Source organism: Acinonyx jubatus, chromosome C1 (genome assembly GCF_027475565.1).
Source record: "Acinonyx jubatus isolate Ajub_Pintada_27869175 chromosome C1, VMU_Ajub_asm_v1.0, whole genome shotgun sequence".
NCBI classification, from domain to species: domain Eukaryota; kingdom Metazoa; phylum Chordata; class Mammalia; order Carnivora; family Felidae; genus Acinonyx; species Acinonyx jubatus.
The window spans coordinates 133,401,139-133,421,595 of record NC_069381.1 but is presented as its reverse complement, the minus strand read 5'-3'; the positions used below and the strand labels follow the sequence as shown (position 1 = coordinate 133,421,595).

Here is a 20,457-nt window from a genome sequence, read left to right as displayed (position 1 = left end):
AATTCCACATGGTATACCTAAAAGTGAAGATAATCATCTGGGTGGGGGGTTAGGCTGTCATCATTTTTGTCATCAAAGGACCTTGGTTTTCGTAGTCTCTACCACGAACACTAGAATTCAGCTCATTTCAAAATAAGCCAGCTAGGTTCTCAACTAAAAACAGCATTCCCTCTGAGCATGGACTTCATTTCCATGACTCTCCACTGGTCACTTTCAAAAGCTATACTTAACTCCACACCCATTTATTATTTGAGGGTGGCAGGGGTTGGAGGTTGGAATGGAGCTTACTCATAGTGATTTGAATACGTAGTTTGATAGGATTATTATAACATACATGCATGGAAACAGGGCCATTCTGATGGGTCACAAAATGTGGCCCTCTAGCCGGTGGTATCTATATTACCTGGGAACCTGTTAAAAATGTAAATTCCCAGGCTCCGCCCCTGACCTGCTGAACAGAAACTCTGGGAATAGGGCCAAGCAATCTGTTTTAAAGGTTCACTAGATGATTCTGTCACATGCTAAAATTTGAGAGCTACCAACTTAAACCATTCACATATTCCACCATGATCTTCCATTGCTCAGGAAAGTTGGTGATCTCAAGAATACTTTGTCTACCCCAGCCTTGCAGCTCACTGTGCCAGGCACATGCTCTCCTGTGCTCCCCATAGCCATGCCTCACAAAACTGACGAAATCAAGGACCTTCTGCTCAAAGCCAGAAGAAGCGATGCCAACACTGTCAAGGTCAAGAAAAATAAGGATAATGTGAAGTCTAAAGTTCGATGCAGCAGATACTTTAATATCTTGGTCATCACAGCCAAAGAAAGGGCAGTGAAACTGAAGCAGCCTCTGCCCCCCAGGTTGGCAATAAAGGAGCTAAAATGACCCTGGCACTGATTTCACTGTATTAAAACTTTAAAAATCTATTTAAAAAAAAGAATACTTAGTCTAGGCATTATACAATATCCAAAAGGGTGACTCAGACCTGCCCAAGTTGAGTATTAGCAAGCAGATACTCTGGAATGCTTGACTGACCTAAGTTTATCCAAGAAATGGGACTCAACCAAGCTTCTTCACTCAGCTTCCTTTTACCTTTCTTGTCACTCTCTGTTTTTCCCTCCAATGCAGCTGATACCACTCCAGCGAGACCGCTGGTTCCCGATATCCAAGAAAAGAACTAACACCTGACTCTTAAACTAACTGGGTTTTAAACTGCTGGGTAGTAGTCTTGCAAACACACACACGCACACACGCACACGCGCACACACACACACACACACACACAGCATCTATTAAGTTGCTGAAAGAAATTCCAAGTGCACAGTCATATCTGAACTATATGTCTGTCACCCAGTTGTTCAATGAACCAAATCTCAGCAACCTCAACATGTGTTCAGTTCAGGCAGACTTGATATTCTTAGTATCACAACCACAGCATCTACCTGCTTTCAGTTTTGATCCTAGAAATATTTCTGTGTCAGCCATCATCAGTTTCAAGATGAGAACTTACATAAGTTAGTGGTGAGTGAATTAGTTTTAAAAAAAAAAAGCTAGTACTTGTGCGCATTGATTCCCACTGTTGGTGGCTTATTTCCATGGAATCACTGTGGATCCATGTTTTATTAAAACAAAAGCAGGTATTGTAGGTTGCTTTGTAGGTCATGATTTGCTTGAATTGCTCTAGTCACATGTAGAGACAAAGCCCTTTTCTCTACTACCCACCCCCAGTTTATTTGTTGATTCCTATTAAATTTCTCAGTTGTCAAAAAGAGAAGACACCAGCATTATGACTAGAATCATAAATTAAGGGTGATGTTATCACAGAAGTTTGAGATGAAGAAGGTAGAGGACTCCAGGAAATTTGAATAAGCAGTTTGGTCACCACTTGGTTATATATGGCGATTGAACAACTAAGAAAAATGATAGTGAAAAATGAGAACAATGTTGGAAAGGTGTTACTTAGATTACCCTAACATATTCTAGAATGTCATTCATTCTTACATGGATTTGATCTTGTTATCAATCATACTATTTTCCCTATGTTGCAAAAAAATGAAACTCGCAGGAATACTGATCTCATTCTTCAATGTCTATATTATGAACAGATTCTACTTTGCTTTAAATATTGCCATAATTGGAATACCATTTCACAATTACATCAGACTTGATTACTGAAGCATCTTCATATGCTTATAGTACATTGTTCATTTTAATAATTATTATGAACCTATGAGGAGAACGGAATAAAGATTATCCTCCCCATTCAAAACATCAACATCTGAAAGTCAGAGATGTTAAATTTCATCAAGACCGCATAACTAATCCATGCGGAGCTGAAGTGAATTCCAGTTCTAGCACTTTTTCTATTATATTATACACACTTGACTGCTATTTCTAGATATCCTACAGGGAGGTAGAAGAAATCTTTGTTCAATAATTTAATGTTGCTTTATTCCCTCCTGATTACAGACATTTTTAGCCATAATGACAAATGCTGTTTTAAAAACTATACTCACTGACTGATATGAGAAATCACCTTCTGAAGACACAGGCCCATCCCACACTTTGCAATGTTTCTTATCATGCTAATGTTAAATGTTGCAAGGGGCGACAGCAGGGACGATGGAGAAGAACATTCATCACATGAAGAAACAGCCCATATTGATTTTTCTTCCCACTGTAAGAGACAGGTAATACAATTTCATTGCCTATTCAATACGAAAATAGGACTTAATGGAGTTATGGTTTATGATTTGGCCATTGTGTCATGCTTCCCTTCCAACAATCTCTTCTCCATCTCAGACTCCATCCCACGACGCTAGGTAACCAGATAGCTAGATCTGCCTATTGAGGACCAAATGCCATAGGTTCTGCAGAACATGAAACAGCGTGTATCAAGGAAATAATGAGAGAGAGACCAGTCTCTACAAGATACTCACCTAACATGCCTGAAGAGCACTGGTTACATGCCCACAGGGGCTGTCCCTCAGTAGCACAAAAGAAAAGGCCACACTGCCCCAGAAGATATGGCTAGCAATCTGAAGGTCATGGCAATTTGAGAATGTATTAGTAGTGACAGGGTTTCTTTCAGGAATGATGTAGACTCAAAAAAGAGAAGGTGTTAGGTTTGTTTTCCGGTTTTTGGCTTATTTCCATGAAACCGGTGCTAATGTTGTTGGGAAACAATTCTCTGTGGGTCTCTCATTTTCTGCCTATCTTGCAAGCAGAAGCACTGACTTCTTTTGTTCCTGATTATCTGCACCAGGATATTTGTGTAGTGAACACTCATGGAAGATAGAGACGATATCCCCATCCCAAGTAATGGGTCAGCAAGCTGGTTTCTCAGTATACAACTTTCAGATTTTCTAAGTGCAGTATTTCTATCCTATAATACAACTTAGCTATACATGTGGGCATCACCTGGATCCCTTAGGGTCGCACAGTAAGAATGGAGGGTTTAGGGCACCAAATACGCTGATGTTTATACTGCTCCCTAAGGTGTGAATAATAAAATCCTTTGTATCTTATCTAAATCTCTCTTGCTGGTTTGGCCTTGAAATGACCAGGTAAAAATAACAGAAGAGTTGTGGTCATTTACATTCAGTTTTTTCTAGGTGAGTTTGCTAAATTACAGATTTGTGGTGCTAGTCACACTTCCTTGCTAGAGATTAGTACTGGCTTTGACTGTTGATCTTTGGCATAATTGACCTAAAGAAGGAAAAAAAATTAATGAGAAACTATTTATGGCAAAACTTTGGTTCAATACTAATATTCAGTAATTTATAGGTTTGCCTGTGTGGACAAATTATGTTAAAATAAATTTCAGTCAACAATAGCTAAATTATGGAAAGAGCCCAAATGTCCATGAACTGATGAATGGATAAAGACGATGTGAGATAGGTATGGAATATATGGTAATGGAATATTACTCAGCCAGCAAAATGAATAAAATCTTGCCATTTGCAACGTGGTTGGAGCTAGAGAGTATTATGCTAAATGAAGTCAGTCTGAGAAAGACAAATACCATATGATTTCACTACTATGTGGAATTTAAGAAACAGAACAAATGAATATAGGGGAAAAAAGGAGAAGCAAATCAATAAACAGACTCTTAATTATAGAGCATAAGCTGATAGTTACCGGAAGGGAGGTGGGTGGGGGGATGGGCTAAATAGATGATGGGCATTAAGGAAGGCACTTTTTGTGATGAGCACTGGGTGTTGTGTGTAAATGATGAATCACTGAATTCTACACCTGAAACTAATATTACACTGTATGTTAACTAGTTAGAATTTAAATAAAAACTTGGAAAAAATAAATTTCATACATAAGTTATTCTCACAGACCTAGATCTCCTATAAAGTGTGTGTGTGCACGTACACACACACACACGCACATGCACGGGCACGCGCGCACGCGCGTGCGCACACACACACACACACACACACACACCTAGAAGTTCCCAAGGGATCTCTTTCTTTTGTACTCCATTACTTGTATGCCTACCACACTTTGCCATATTCTGTCTCTAACTTACAATTCTTGCCATCCTGACCATTTAGCTCCTCTAGCTTTCTTGATGCAGAAAGTACTTTTCACTGGTGTTGTTCTTTATCCCACAAGATAGAACAAGCCCCACCAGCATCCGCAATTCAAGAGCCCACTGCTAGGGGCCAAGTTCCCTGAGGGGGATATCATACCATAGTGGTGACTGCTGCTTCTCACCCTGCACCCTAAGGGGCATAGTCCTTTCTGCTGCAAGGTCTGTGGAGGAAGGGAAACGGGTCGTCCCCTATTGTGATACACTCCGTGTTAACTCAGTGGTACTTGGGCAGCAAAATTCTTTCTAGACATATTCAGAACCAAGTTTAAGCATGAACTGCCATGTAGGATCTTTCTTCTTCTCATCTTCAGTGGTTCTTGGGTCAAGCTTCTCATGCATACAGCTTTCTGTTCTCTGTCAGGATCTGTTCTGTCTCACATATCTTGGACCCTCTTCACAAATACTTTCATAGAGCCAATTTTCCAATGGACCAGACACGCCTAGACCCCTATTGGTGCTTGCCCCAGGCATCTGCATGGCTCATTTCTTCACCTCCTTCAAGTTTGGCTCAAGAGTCATCTGATCAGGGAAACCTTTCCTAACTACCATTTAAAAATGTTAACATCCACTCCCACCCAAGCTATCCCATTCTCTGCCTTATTTCACTTCGTTGCACTGATTACTTCCAAATGTACTATAAAATGGATTTCTTATGTTATTATTGTCTTCTCCTACAGAAGGACAAGTTCCAAAAGGGCAAGAGTTTTTATCTCTTTAGCTCACTGATATGCTTAGAATGGGGCCCAGCACCCAGTTGGTCCTCAATAAATATTTAAAGAATGAATGACTGAATCCTAGACCCGGGCCACATGTGTGATGTTCTCCTCTCACATAAATTCCACTGGCCACATTTCCACTAAACCTGACATCCAGTAAACATATTTTGGCTGAAAAGCTAGTTTTGGATAATGATGCAAAGGAGACATGCCCCACATGAAGGACCAAGCAGTTGGGCAAATTATGCTCCAGTCTCTTCTCCTCATTATCTTTCCCCTTTGAAATGAGGGCAGAAAACACAAGAACTTTTTGCCTGCCTCCTGTGTTCCTCGTAATGATTAGCCATTGTTAGTTAAGTCCATATAGTTCTTATAGCCAATAATACAACTCTCTTAATCCCTTTCTTTTTCTGTTGCCACTTAAAATTCCTTCAGAAATGAATTATAACTATTGAAACTTTAATGTAATTCAAGATATGCAGTCAAACGTCATAATGAGCTAGGACAGATTTTTGTCTGCGTGTTAACCATGGGGGAAATTAGTGAGAATTTGCCCATTTATTATAGATCAAAATGAAAAAGAAAGTCTTGATTTGGGCTTCACAAATCTATAAGGCAATACTGATGGGCCAGTAAATTGCTACAAGTTTTCAGAAAAGCATTTAGAATACCTCAAATTCTTTTAAAATATTTATATATTTTAGTGTATTCATTACACTTTTAAATATATAGGTAGAAGGATATTCTTGGAAATGTTATTTATAATGAATAAAAAGTGCAAACAACCTAAATATTTGATAATAGGGGAATATTTAAATAAGTCACATTCTTATTCTGTATAATAGAATATTAGTCTCTTAAATTGTGATTTTTAAAGCGCATCTAACAAAATTTCTCACAAGAGAACACTGAAATCTAAAAGCTAGATACACATTATAAGGACCACTTTTCCAATGATAAAAAACGTATCCATAGAAAAAAATAGAATGGAATTTGCCAATATGTTAATGGTGATTATTTCGGTCTTCATCCATTTGGGCTGCTGTAACAAAATGCCACAGACTGGGTGGCATATAAATAGTAGACATTTGTCCCAGTTCTGGAGAAGTCTGAGATCAGGGTGCCAGCATAATCAGGTGAGGGACCACCTCTAGGTTGTAGACTTCCTCACAGGGTACAAGGGGTGAGGGAGCTCTGCGAGGCCTCTTTTATGAGGGCACTAATCCCATCCCTGAGGGCTCTGCTCTCATGACATAATCACCTCCCCAAACCCTACCTCCTAATACCCTCACACTGGGAGTTAGGATTTTAGTATATAAATTGTGGAGGGCACAAACATCCAGACTATAGCAACTTCTGACTGTGAAAGTAGCATACATACAGTCTTCACAAGCTCTGATTTGAATTAGGTGTTACGCGTACCATTTTGATCTGCCGTGCTGTATCATTGTAATATGTCACAGATGAGGAAACGGAGGTTTTTAAGAGATAAATAGCTATTTCAGTATCAAATGATCAGTCTGGGCAGTGTGAAATTTGATCCAGAATTTTCTACCTCCATAGCATCTGCTTTTAAGCACTATGCTCCATTAAAAACAGTTGATAATAGGGGCGCCTGGGTGGCGCAGTCGGTTAAGCGTCCGACTTCAGCCAGGTCACCATCTCGCGGTCCGTGAATTCAAGCCCTGCGTCAGGCTCTGGGCTGATGGCTCAGAGCCTGGAGCCTGTTTCTGATTCTGTGTCTCCCTCTCTCTCTGCCTCTCCCCCATTCATGCTCTGTCTCTCTCTGTCCCAAAAAATAAATAAACGTTGAAAAAAAAAATTAAAAAAAAAAAAAACACAGTTGATAATGACCCACCATGGGTGACCTTGTGGGTCACTTTACTTTTGGTGGAAGCCAAGGATTATTTTCAGGTAGTTTAGCATTCCTGATGGTAATTACCATTCAGATGATTATTATCTTTTAACTCTTGTTCAGATCTTCACTGCCTCTCTCTAGGGCAAATATTTCAGTTTCTTATTGTTGAGAAAATACATAAAATGCTTTGTCTTAAACACTGACCAAAAAAAATAGTGATCTTTACTATTTTAATCAATTGTAATTACACCATAATTATAAGAAAAAATTCTTTCAGAAAAGAATTTTAAACTAAAATTTAAACTACATCGTAACCTAAAACTAGCACAAAACATGAGGCCAGGAGACTAGAATTGATTTCTTTCTTTCTTTTCTTTTTTAAGTAACCTCTACACCAACATGGGGCTTGAACTCACAACCCCGAGATCAAGAGTCACATGTCTTACTGACTGAGCCAGCCAGGCACCACTAGAGTTGATCTGTTGATAAATGAAGAAAACATTAGAACTATGAAAAAACCAAATTTGACTTCAAAAAAAAAAAGAAAACAAAAAACAAACCACTAACAGTTTAGGGCACCTTGGTAGCTCAGTCGGTTAAGCATCGGACTCTTGATTTTGGCTCAGGTCATGAGCCCAGAGTTGTGAGATTAAGCCCCGTGTCAGGCTGCACGCTGAGTGTAGAGTCTACCTGGGATTCTCTCTCTCTCTCCCTCTCTCTCTCTCTCCCTCTCTCTCTCTCTTTCTCCCTTTTTCTCCCTGTGCCCCTCTCCCTGGCTCACACTCTCTCTCCCTAAAAAATAAATTAAAATTAAAAAATAAATTAAAAAAAATAAATTAAATAAATTTAATAAATTAAAAATAAATTAAAAAAATTTAAAAATAAATTAAAAAATAAAACTAACAGTTTGATACACTCTTCCCCTGAATGAAATGTTGGGGACTCTCTTGGCAATTCTTCCAGATACCAGGTAGAAGAGGGTACACAGTTTACTTTAAGTAAAACAATCTGCTTTACAAACCCACCTCAGTTTCAAACAAGTATGAAGCTTATCAAATTACCAAATCAAAAGAAAGACCATTTTTACCTGAGAAGTGAAACTAAGCAAACTATACAGAACATACAGAGTCTTTATAACATAAGACATTCAGTTTCAAATTATCTGGTCTAAAAGAAAATCCCAGATCAAAAAATGTTCCTCAAGGGGCAAATGGGTGGCTCAGTGGGTTGAGTGTCAGACTTTTGGCTCAGGTCATGATCTCGCAGTTTGTGAATTCGAGCCCCACATCAGGCTCTGTGCTGACAGTTCAGAGCCTGGAGCCTGTTTCAGATTCTGTATCTCCCCCTCTCTCTGCCCCTTCCTCACTTGTGCTCTCTCTCTCTCTCTCTCTCTCTCTCAAAAGATAAACAAACATTAAAAAAAACTTTTTAATGTTCCTCAAGAGATCTACAAAATATGCAAAATAGAAACTTTTACAAAGTGTATTTAATATGGAATGAAACAAAACTAAGCAAAATTAAGAGTTTCTTTCAATTTTTAGGAAGGCATAATTTCTAGAAAAATTTTCACATAAAAGTAAGGTGTAGAATTGTAAACTTATATCTTTAAGACAATGCTGCCACTTTAGTTGGTAAACATTTCAATATTCCCACAATTTTAAACTGTCATAAAAGGATAAGCCCAGGAGTTCTCAAAATGCTCTATACCAATCTATTTTAAGGAACTTGGGTGTTTTGAATATATGTTGTGTTCCTCAGACACACTAAAAAAAATAAACAAATAAAAAACAAAAAACAGGGGCGCCTGGGTAGCTCAGTCAGTTAAACATCCACTTTGGCTCGGGTCATGATCTTGTACTCCGTGAGTTCAAGCCTCACATCAGGCTCTGTGCTGACAACTTAGCCTGGCGCCTGCTTCAGATTCTGTGTCTCTTACCCCTTTCACCCCCCCTCAAAAGTAACTAAACATTAAAAAACTCAAAAACAGGATCAAAAACAAAACAAAGCAAAAAACCTAAAAAGTCTGTTTTTTAATCTGCCATTTTGTTAACAGATAATATCCTCCAGTTAAAAAATAAAGAATGTTCCTAAAATAATGTCTCTTCCCCTGAGGTACCCTTTGGAAGGTGGAAGTCAGTAATGCAATTAGATATCTAGGGTTATTTCAGCTGCCTGCCAAAATATCGCTCATGACTAGTAAAGTATGCTGAAAAACACCATTACATCAATGACAGAAAGGGCACAATTGTTCTTGTTTCTGGAATTCTTCTGATGTGAGTCAATTCACTGGGTGGGATTTCACTGGAAAATGCCTTTAGGAATGTTTCAAATGAAGGGAGGACAGAACCAAGCTTTCAAACACACACATAACGGACAACCATAAAGTCAGACTTCACCCAGCAGACGACAGCGATCACACTCAAAGTAATATCTGTAGCTACAAAATCTCCAATTTTCTGTGCAGTTTTGATTTCTATTTTAACAATTTAACATTGTTTCCTCTTGACAGCCCAAATAAAAACATTTCACCCTCCATATACAGGAATACAATTATGTAACTTTGCTTTTCATTTCAGACCTGGAAATGTCAGATTAAAGGCAGAGAGGGAATATGAGATTATTTTAAATATTGTTTTTGTATTTACCCCCAAATCCAAAAGCCACTTAAGAACTTGGACAATTTGGAGATGCAGAAATAATCTATAACAGAAAAGGACTTTCTGATATACTTTTAAACATTTTTAGACTCATGAACTTTTTTTTGAGAGAGAGAGAGAGAGCAAGTGGAGAAGGGCAGAGGGGGATAGAGAGAGAATCTTTAAGCGGGCTCCATACCCAGAGCAGAGACTGACTGAAGGCTGGCTTTGGGGCTCAATCTCCCAAACCATGAAATCATGACCTGAGCTGAAATCAAGAGTTGGACGTTTCACCAACTGAGCCACCCAGGTGCCCCTAGACTCATAGAACTTTAAACCCAAACAGAACATTCCATCATCAAAAGGCCCCTTCTGCCTGGGCTGGTGACACAGGAACGCTCCTATAACTCCCTCCAGATGGAGACGAGGTGATCCAGTGTATGATTATTTGGTGCTGGCTGCTAAAACCAGTTATTCTGTTGAGTTTTTATTATTTTATAGGTTTGGTCTGTCTTTCCAACTAAGTTAAGCTAAAGAGCTGTCTTTTATCTGTCTTAATATTCCCTCAGAGGGAATAATCTCTAGCCTCATCTACAGTGAACATTATTTATTTAATTGCAGATAGGTTCAAAGTGTGTTTTTTTTTTAATTAAGAAGATGAGCTTCCCATGCTTACAGAGACATGTTCCTATTATCTGGGGTTAGGACTAGAAAGATACTTATTTAATAAATCTAATAAGTATACTAACATGTTGTTTAGTAAGTTTAAAACTTTCTCTTTTTTCATAAAAGGAAATCTTTCTCAGATACCAAACAAACAAGATTGAAATTCTTCCAGTTGAAGTAAATGGAGAGGACTGGGTGAAAAAAAGACAATAGCAGGTAAGGAGAGGTAGAGGAAGAGAGGAACTGGACCCCAACCAGTTGGCTGTCTACCCACTGCCTACAAAGACCACTGGGAACTTCTAGGCACCTTTAAGTACTGCTTTAAAAGCCACTAGTTTAGTCTGTTGTGTAAAATATTTTAATAAAAAAAAAAAACTCTGCTTCTCCCTCCTGCCAACTTAGTGTCAGAAATTGAATCCTGTATTTTCAAATTCTATTATAAATCTGTGTTGAATAATGAAGTGACCAAGTGAATGAATGTTTATAACCAAGCTGAACAAAATCCTTGTAATTGTTATGATATTTGCTGTAGTTGGTTTGAATGGAATATGAAAACCTACATGTAATCAGAATTAGATAAGTGAATAAAGTGAGAAGTATCAACTAAGACTGAATGTCAGCATCTGACTTTTTTTTTTCTAATTTATTTTACAGGGGCACCTTGGTGGCTCAGTCGGTTAAGTTTCTGACCCTGGATTTCAGCTCAGGTCATGATCTCACCACAATAAGTTTGAATCCCACATCAGGGGAAGCTTGTCCACACTATCAGCACAGAGCCTGCTTAGGATTCTGTCTCTCCTTCTCTGCTCCTCCCTCACTTGCACACTCCCTCACTCTCTCACTCTCTCTCAAAATAAATAAAGTTTAAATAAATAAATATAAAAAAATTGTTTTATAAAGTAAGAATGTGTACACGTGGCATTCTTTCCTATCTAAGGTATGGAATGGATTCCAGGACATATATATGTTTCTGTTGCCCTGAATCTATGCCTCCCTTTTTGGTAACAGCTGCTCAATTTTTCCTCCTTTGGGAATTACTCCTTCCTTATACATCCAGGCTTAGCAATCTATTTATCAAAATGTTCTATGTACTCCCAACCCACCCACCACATGCCCAGCCAAGGTGTGGGCATGTTATCCAAGATAGACAAATCAGATCCTCTGACCCTGAAATATGGAGGTTTCCTGGGATGGTAAGATGTACGAGCAATGCTTGGAGCTGCATTGTCCACCACGGGGCTAGGAGCAGACTCTCCATTAGGTTCTCTTACTTGAATTTCTGTAGCTACGCTGGTCTAGGGCATCCTGAGCCCTGATTAATTGGCCTCTTCTTCTGTAGGCTACATCATGTCTTTCTAATAACATCCTTACTTTATTGATGTATGTATTTATTTTTCTTTATTTCCATTTAAGGTAACCAGAGTCCACTTCCGAAACCCAAGAACACCAAGGGAGATATGTGCCCTAACCACTGATAACATAGACAGAAACTAACTTAAAGAAGCTTAGATCAAACAAGTCATGTTTACATGCCCCAGTGAAATAGATCCCTAAGTCTCAGTTTGGTGTACTAGGATTCATCACAATATTTTTACATCTTTTGAAAATGATGCATATAGTATCCTAAGACTTGGTCATATGCAAATGGAAGCCCATAGGTCTGAGATCAGGAGACCAATTCTCTCTCTATAGTTTGGGGCAAGTTATAAAAACTTTTTGAATCTCCATTTCCTCATCTGTAAAAGGATGAAGTTAAAGTAGAAGGTCTAAAAAGGCTCTTCTAATCATGACAAACTATAAATTTTTAAGTTTACAAATACATAATAATACACACCAACTGTGGATTTTGTTTTTCAGCCCTAAGTCAGTACTCTAAAGGAGTCCCTGCTATCTGACTTCAAGGCAGCATTTAAATTTAACACCAGACCCACCCAGGATCAGCCTATGCTGTGGTGTGGACTTGCCTCAAGAGCTTTGTAGAATCTCTTTATGTGATGGAAATCAGTGCCACTTTCTGTACTCACATTTTCCCTTTTCCGTTCTTTTTCTATGGTTGGGAAAAAGATGAGTTATAATTAAAATCAAGAAAATACTGTAAGGACAAATACAATGTATCCTGTTTTTATAAAAGGTCATTCTTGCAAGCTATCAAAGCTCTTTACAACAAATACCTAATTGATGGTCACAGCCTCCTCTGTAGGAATAAAACACAGTGCCCAGTTTACAGATGAAGAAACCAAAGAGGGAGTCAACAGAATTTCAGTTGGAACAACAAATTCAGAGCACGTCCATTTTAGGACATTGTATGTCAGAGTGCCCAATTAGCTCAGTTAGTTGTAGATTATTTTAATGTTGACCTAGAAATATGTGTAATACATTTATAATGAAAACAAAGTGAAAGACATATTCAAATAGCTAAGAGTCAATCCTAAAACAAATAGCTATTACAGTGGTTTTCAAATAAGTTCTTTGGTGACTAGTTGATGACCTCTGTGAAACTTACATGTGAGTGGGGCAAGTCTAATTTACTCTGCAATTATAAAAAACTGGAATAGAGTCTTCACTTAAGACCAAGTTATACATACTAATAAACCAAAGCTGGTAAGTGATGATCAAAACAACAACTTCATGTCACTCATTTAAACTAGAAACATACTTCCCACCATCACCACTACCATGTTTCCCAAAACAGTGTCTTTAGCTAGGCTAGCCCAGAATAAGAGAGGAAGCTTACGTGCCTCACTCAATAGATAATGCCTATTTAACAGGCAATCATCCACTCTTATTTATTCAAAAAATAATTATTCCACACGCCAGGCACTGTGCTATTCATGTCATCAAATTACTCATCCATGAATCTTTAGAACTCATTCTGTCTACTTGGAGAGTCTAAGGAGCCCAGAAGAGGTAGATCAATAAAGGAACTGGAAGTTTTTTCCTAACCTGTGTAATGGTAAACCTTCCTGGATTTTTCCCTTTAATTATTTAGTGAAGAGTGAATTTCCCTTGGAGGATAATCATCAGTCACTGGTGACAAACTCCTATGGAAAGTGCCCCTGACATACAGGAGCGAAGAGGCCAGCGGACCCGGTAAAGTCCCAGCTGACTATTTCCCAAATGCCACTAGACTGCCAAAATATCACTTAAGAGACACAACACACACCGGCACCCACAAACGGAAACACTCTTCCCAGCCCTGAATACAAGGGACAAATACAGGCCACCCCTTCAGGTGTGTAGAGGGAAGGGGAAAGATTATTTCTCAGCACCTGCCATTCATCAGGCCCTAAATGAGTCCCTTTTGACCTCATCGTCTTAATCTTCTGCTGTCCCTTGTTCAGTCAGAGTTTTTCTGACCACCTATCAAAAAACTGAAACCACCCAATGACGTACCATATATTTTTTTAAGTTTGTTTGTTTGTTTGTTTAAAGAGAGAGAGAAAGAAAGAACATGAGTGGGGGAGGGGCAGAGAGAGAGGGAGAGAGAATCCCAAGCAGGCTTTGCGCTTTCAGCGAAGAGCCCAACAAGGGGCTCGAACTCACGAACCGTGAGATCAGGACCTGAGCCAAAATCAAGAGTCAGTCAGATGCTTAACCAACTGAGCCACCCAGGAGCCCAATATATCATACATTTTATTTGTTTACTATTTGTGTCTCTCTGGAATGCAAACTCCCAAAGGCACGAAAACAGATTCTTGGAAAATGTCCTGCTGGCCTGATCATGATCCCCTTCCCTCCCAGCTGTGAACCAATTAAAAAAATGGAGAATCCTGCTTCTATCCAAGGCAAAATGGTGACTCTACATCTTCTCTATCAATTGACCCCTGAATTCAATTCACTCACTGATGACAGGCAGAAAACCTGGAAAATCGTAGACCCTTCCCACATGGAGGAAAAGGTGAGAACATGGTATATCCACAGGGGCGGCTCTAGTCAAGGGAGACAAGACATTTTTGGATGTCACTATTCGGAGTTCAATCCTTGGACCAGTAGCATCACCCCTGGAAGCTTCTTAGAAATGCAAAGTTAACCCCCACACTAGACCTACTGAATTGAAATCATTATTTTCATAAGATGCCTAGGTGATCCACACACATTTAAAAATTTCAGTAGCACCTAGGAAATAATCCTTAGAACATTAACCCCACCAAAGATATGTGGACCAATGGTTATCAGACTTATCATATTGGCAATCAGACAAATAAATCCTTCCTCCTTCCTATTAGGTGCCAGTAGTATGAAGAAATAGGGCAGCTTCCTCATTCTGAATTCTTCCAAGAGAGGACACAAGTGATGGTTTTGATATATGAGTATGGTTGTTGGTTGCTTATTAAAGGCAGCAGGAACTGGGAGAGAGAGAAAATGAATCTCTACCTCCATTCTTAATTTGTCTATCTTCTTTCCTCATCTGTGTAAAAGGAATAATAACACCTGCTGTATCGGCCACTGTTAAACTTGAATAATACATATCAAAATCTTTAGGAAATATGAAATGTTATTTTTTAAACTTTGTTCTTGTTACACAGAGAAAACTGACAAATCAGCAGTCCCTCAGGCTTTAGAAATTCAGCATACCGTGCCATTATTGGATCACAGACAATTTTACAAATATTTTTATATTTTCGTGCTGGTCAAAAATGTGCAGCAGGGCTGTTTGTCTGCAAGCCAAATGAAAAAAAAATTAAATGTTAAGACTTAACTGGTCAGTTTCTATGAGATTAAAATGAGTAGCTGTAAAAGAAAAGTTTCGATATTGGTTACTGTGTTTTGAAAAACAAACACAATATATTTAGATGAATTTAGACTATATTTTTTTTCAAACCCAACGTCCATCTCACTCTGCCTGCAACTTACCAAGTGATGTAAGTAGAAATGGTTGTCTTGAAATATGCCCTCAATAAAACAGCCAGTTACCTTTCTTTAATTAGCAAGTAATGAGATATTTTGTCTACTTATACAGATGTGTAAGTTTCAACTTGTCAGTTTTTTCAAACTGATTAAACAACATATTCATATTTCAAAGATTATGAAGCTTTTCCTTGGGATGTCTTTTTATCTTTAAAAACAACAATGCTAATAGCTTCCTTTTTCCTATATTCAAACAACTATTTACTACCCCTTCTTGATGTGGGCTTTCAAAATACAAAGAAGGTCTGGCAAGTTTTCAATGTCCTTTTTAAAATCTGTTCTTAAGCGCTTGTAAAAAAGCATAAAGGGTACTTCTTTGGAGAATCGATAATGTCCTACATTCAGTATTTGTATATTAAGGACTGTCAGTTACATTTAGTGTATTCATTCATTGGAATCTGTTCTGTTAATCTGCATGCAACTGATTTCAAGAAAGCCAAAGTGATCAGAAGAAGTCAAAGTTAACATAACAATTCCTTTTCTACAAAAAACAGCCTAAGACATTATGGGTCCAAATTTCAAAGCAAGTTACTGTATTTGCAAGTTTTAAGTCACACTTGGCAGTTTTTCCAAACACAGTGGTCAGGAACTGAAAAAAATAAACATGTGTTTCCAGGATTTTCTTTTCACATGCCACACAAAAAGCGATGTTACAACTATGTTTTCACTCCCTTTAAAAAGTTCTTCTTAAGGAAGAAGGCTTAGCTGATTTGTGTTATTTGAAGGTAGATTTTACAAAATAACATGAAGAGGCAAGACAAATATTACTTTCACTGTATAAATGGGAGTTTAACTTCCCCAAAGGGATTTCTTGAAAAATCTGATCTATAATTATGCAGTGATATTTTGTACTTTAATAAATTCAGAACACTTAGCCTGTTCCATCTTCCAGTTGCCTTAAACAAAGGGAAAATAAAAGAATCAATCTACATACAATTCTTAGGCAACAAGTCTAAAGCCATTCCCATTTTGCTGAAAGAGTAACTGAGGTAAAGTAAATTTATCGCTTTCCTGAGGCTTAACAAAGTCTTAGTAGCTGCAGAAGGATGAAAATTCACAGGTGTGGTTCTTACTCAAGACAAAGGAAACAATCAATCACAAACTGAGCTTTCTCAGCAGTCCATAAAGCTTCCAAACCCAAAAATATCTCCATTACTGGTAGACCAGGTGGCCCAAATCTCCACTCCAACCTTTCCACCTCATTGAAAGTGTTGCCCTGAAAATTCTGACCTATTGAAATGTAAGTATCGTATTTTGTAGGAATAACAATACCAACCATCAATTCCTTAGGAAGAATTTATTTCTCAGTTCCGTAAGATCCGGAACTACAGAAAACAGGATCCAGGACAGAAAGTGAGTTGGGTGGAGAGTAAAGGATAGAAAGTGTTCAGTGTAGAATCCTCCTCTGGGAGACTGGATACTAATGGAGACTTTGGGCAGCGGTGAGCAGTGAGTATGGATGGCCCTGGCACCTGGACGAGGAAAGAGAAAGTGAAAGAACAAGAGGATAGACTTCTCTGAGCAGGATGGGCTGTATCAGGAACGTCTGCAGAGGAAAGGATGATTAGAAAGGGTTGTAAAACACAAGGGGAAAATGGTCCAGAAATTGCACTCCTTGCTCTTCACCCAAATGAGCTGAAAACCTATGTCCACACACACAAAAAAATGGCACAAGGATATGTGCAGCATCTTTAGTCATAAATGCCAAACTTGGAAGCAACCGAGATGTCCTTCAGTAGATAAATAGGTAAACTGTGATACATCCAAATAATAGAATGTTATTTGGTGCCAAAAAGAAATGAGCTACTAAACCATGAAAGACGTGGAGAAAACTAAAATGCGTATTACTAAGTGAAAGAAGCCAGTCTAAAAGTCTACATACTGTATGATTCCAAGCGTGTGACATTCTGGAAAAAGAAAAACTATGGAAACAGTAAAAAGATCAGTGGTTGCCAGGGGCCAGAGGGGAGGGAAAAATGAACTGGCAGAGCACAGGGGACGTTAAGGGGAGTGAAACTATACTCCGTTTACTAACACGTTGGATACATGTCATTATACATATGTCCAAACCATGGAATGTACAACACCAAGAGTGAACCCTAGCATAAACTATGGATTTGGGGTGATAATGATGTGTCATTGGAGGTTAATTGGTTGTAACAAATGTACCACTCTGGTATAGGATGTTGATAGTAAAGAAGGCTGTGATGGTGTAGGGGCAAGGAATATATAGGATCTCTACTTTCTACTCAATTTTGCTGTAAATATAAAATTGCCCTAAAAAAAAAAATCTAGTTTTTAAAAAAGCAACCGTTTAACAACTTTGTCTAGGACAGTCTTTCTTAACCTCTACTGTGTTTTTTTGTTTGTTTGTTTTTAAGCATTATTGTTTTTAAGTTATGCGCTCCTTTGAGTTTCCAATGACAGCCATATATTCTCTCCCCAGCAAAAATAATAGCACCTCCACACGTTCTCACAAAACAATGCATACAACTGCAGGTATTCACAGATTCCCTGAAGTTCATCCATAAAACTAATACTAGCTAATTTTATGCACTTACACTAAGTACCAGATACTGTGTTATGCACTGTGTCATTTTGTCCTGGCAACAACCTTATAAGGTAGAAATTATCATCCCTGGTTTTCTTACAAGGAAATGTAATTGCAGAAAGTTTTTTTAACAGCTGCGGAGGGGTCAAGTTGGGACTCCAAACCTGAACTGATCACAAGAGGCATGTACCTAACCATTTCCTATAAGTGAGTCTGGCTCTGGCAGATCATGGACCCCAGCTAAGCACCCCTCATCTAACAACGGGTCTGTTTGCCTGTTTCCAAGCTCGTATTCTTGGGTCAATAAAATATCTATCTAGGCCAGCATATGCAGATTATACAGAGCTGGACCTACATTGGAATAGAAGGTAATCATTTGCAGGGTGCCTGGGTGGCTCAGTTGGTTACACATCCGACTCTTGATTTCGGCTCAGGTCATGATCTCAAGGTTCGTGAGTTTGAGCCCCACATCAGGCTCTGTGCTGAGCGTGCAGAGTCTGCTTGGGATTCTCTCTCTCCCTCTCTCTCTGCCCTCCCAAGCTTGTTTTCTCTCTCGCTGTTTTAAAAATTAGAAAAAAAAGAAGGTAATCATTTGCTGTTGACCCAACTTCCACAATTGGCCTCACCCCCATTTATCCTGCCACCTACCAGGCCATAGGTGATGGGCAACAGCAACATTTCTCTGTATTTACCTGAAAGCAGAGAATTTGGACCATTGCCACTGAAATAAAGACTGGTTCAGCTCAACGTGAGGCTCAGTGTTGGTGGCTGATAAAGAATATTCTATAATCAATAGAGATTCATGCTAGCTAAGATGCAAACCACATATATTAGTAGAGATTTGCAAACTCTGAATAAATAAGTCAAATGTGAATAAGTGAAATAGAGGACAAAAGAAGTTCAAATCCCTTAATATGGAGCAGAATTAGCCCTCACATCTTCTTTCAACCCAAACTTTCTGGGTCTGAGGTATAGGTTTTTTTTTTTTTTCTTCTTTAGGCTAAACCAACAGAGCTCTCCTCTCGATGTCTCAGAAAGACATCAAGTACAAGGCGTATAAAACAGAATACATCGGGGGTACCTGGGTGGTTCAGTCAGTTAGGTGTCCGACTTCGGCCTGGGTCATGATCTCGCAGTCCGTGAGTTCGAGCCCTGCATCGGGTTCTGTGTTGACAGCTGAGAGCCTGGAGCCTGCTTCACATGCTGTGTCTCCCTCTCTCTCTGCCTCCCCCCGCCCCACTCATGCTCTGTCTCTCTCCATCTCTCAAAAGTGAATTAACATTAAAAAAAAATTTTTTTTAAAAACAGAATACATCATTTCTCCTTATGGGTATGTTTTTAATTCTAATTTTAAAATCACTGTCCACCCAATCAAAAAGCCAGAAAAAATGAGTGTCATTCTGAGAGCTTTCCCCTTTCTCATTCCTATTATTGAAATTTGCATATGTCCTGGTGATTTAACCATCAAAATATCTGCTTAGGTCTCCTGTTATTGGTCAGGAGTGTTACAATAGCCTCCCAACTGCCTTAACCCCATCTCTAAGTCTCGTCAACACCATCAAATGAGTAATTTATTCTAACATATGAATCTATTGTTTAATTACTCGAATTTTTCAGTGTTTCCTCATTTCTCTTAGATGGCATCCAAACTCCTCGATATGTCATTATGGGTCCTAATTCCCACAAATCTCCACTTTGTTCTCCACCAACTCTGTGCTCCAAACCATGGGCACCATTTCTCAATGCATTTTCACAGAGACTTGGCCTACTCATAACACACACCACCCCCAAAATCCTGCTTTCTCTCCTGCTCCCAGCCAGGGTACCTTACCAAATTCATTACAATTTACATAACTCCAACCTCTTCAAGATTCAACTCAACTATCATCTAGTCTTGGAAATCTTTGAAAGTCCAACCTGGGTCAGGACATCATGTGCTCATGGCACCATCTAGAAGGGGCACCAAACAATTGAGGGGGAAGAAAAGCTAATCTGAAATTATTTGATTTTTTTGAAGGCAATAAATATTTAACCCAGGCAAAATCAAAACTTTGCTGGTCTTCACTGCACTGGCTCTATATTTCAACATTATTTTTGTTTACTTACAAAGGATTACAACATAATCCTTTCAATGGCACACCCTGGGTATGCCTTCTTAATGTTCTTATATGTAAGATACGTTCTATAATTGTTGCTTTTCTCAAATATCATCCCAACTGGAATGTGAATCCTTTTTTTTTAATTGTTTTAAATTTTTATTTATTTTTAAGAGAGAGACAGCGTGTGAGCAGGGGAGGAGCAGAGAGAGAGGGAGACACAGAACGTGAAGCAGGCTCCAGGCTCCAAGCTGTCAGCACAGAGCCTGACGCGGGGCTCGAATTCACGAACTGTGCGATCATGACCTGAGCCGAAGTCGGACGCTCAACCGACTGAGCCACCCAGGTGCCCCGAATGTGAATTCTTCCTGAACAGGAACCATGACTCTTCTTGTTTATACCCAGTGCTGGCTGCGATGCCT

At 38.9% G+C, this 20,457-nt stretch overlaps 1 protein-coding gene across 1 annotated transcript; it reads left to right on the top strand.

Moving 5' to 3' along the window:
• Positions 1-278: 278 nt before the first annotated feature.
• Positions 279-886, top strand: LOC106966801 (60S ribosomal protein L38). The gene has a single exon (XM_015062942.3). The coding sequence runs from the start codon at positions 674-676 to the stop codon at positions 884-886; it is 213 nt and encodes a 70-aa protein (XP_014918428.1). The 5' UTR covers positions 279-673.
• The last annotated feature ends 19,571 nt before the right edge of the window (positions 887-20,457 follow it).

What these genes read in the sequence shown, in the direction of transcription:
- LOC106966801 (XM_015062942.3), top strand. Translation starts at nt 674, where the DNA reads ATGCCTCACAAAACTGACGAAATCAAGGACCTTCTGCTCAAAGCCAGA.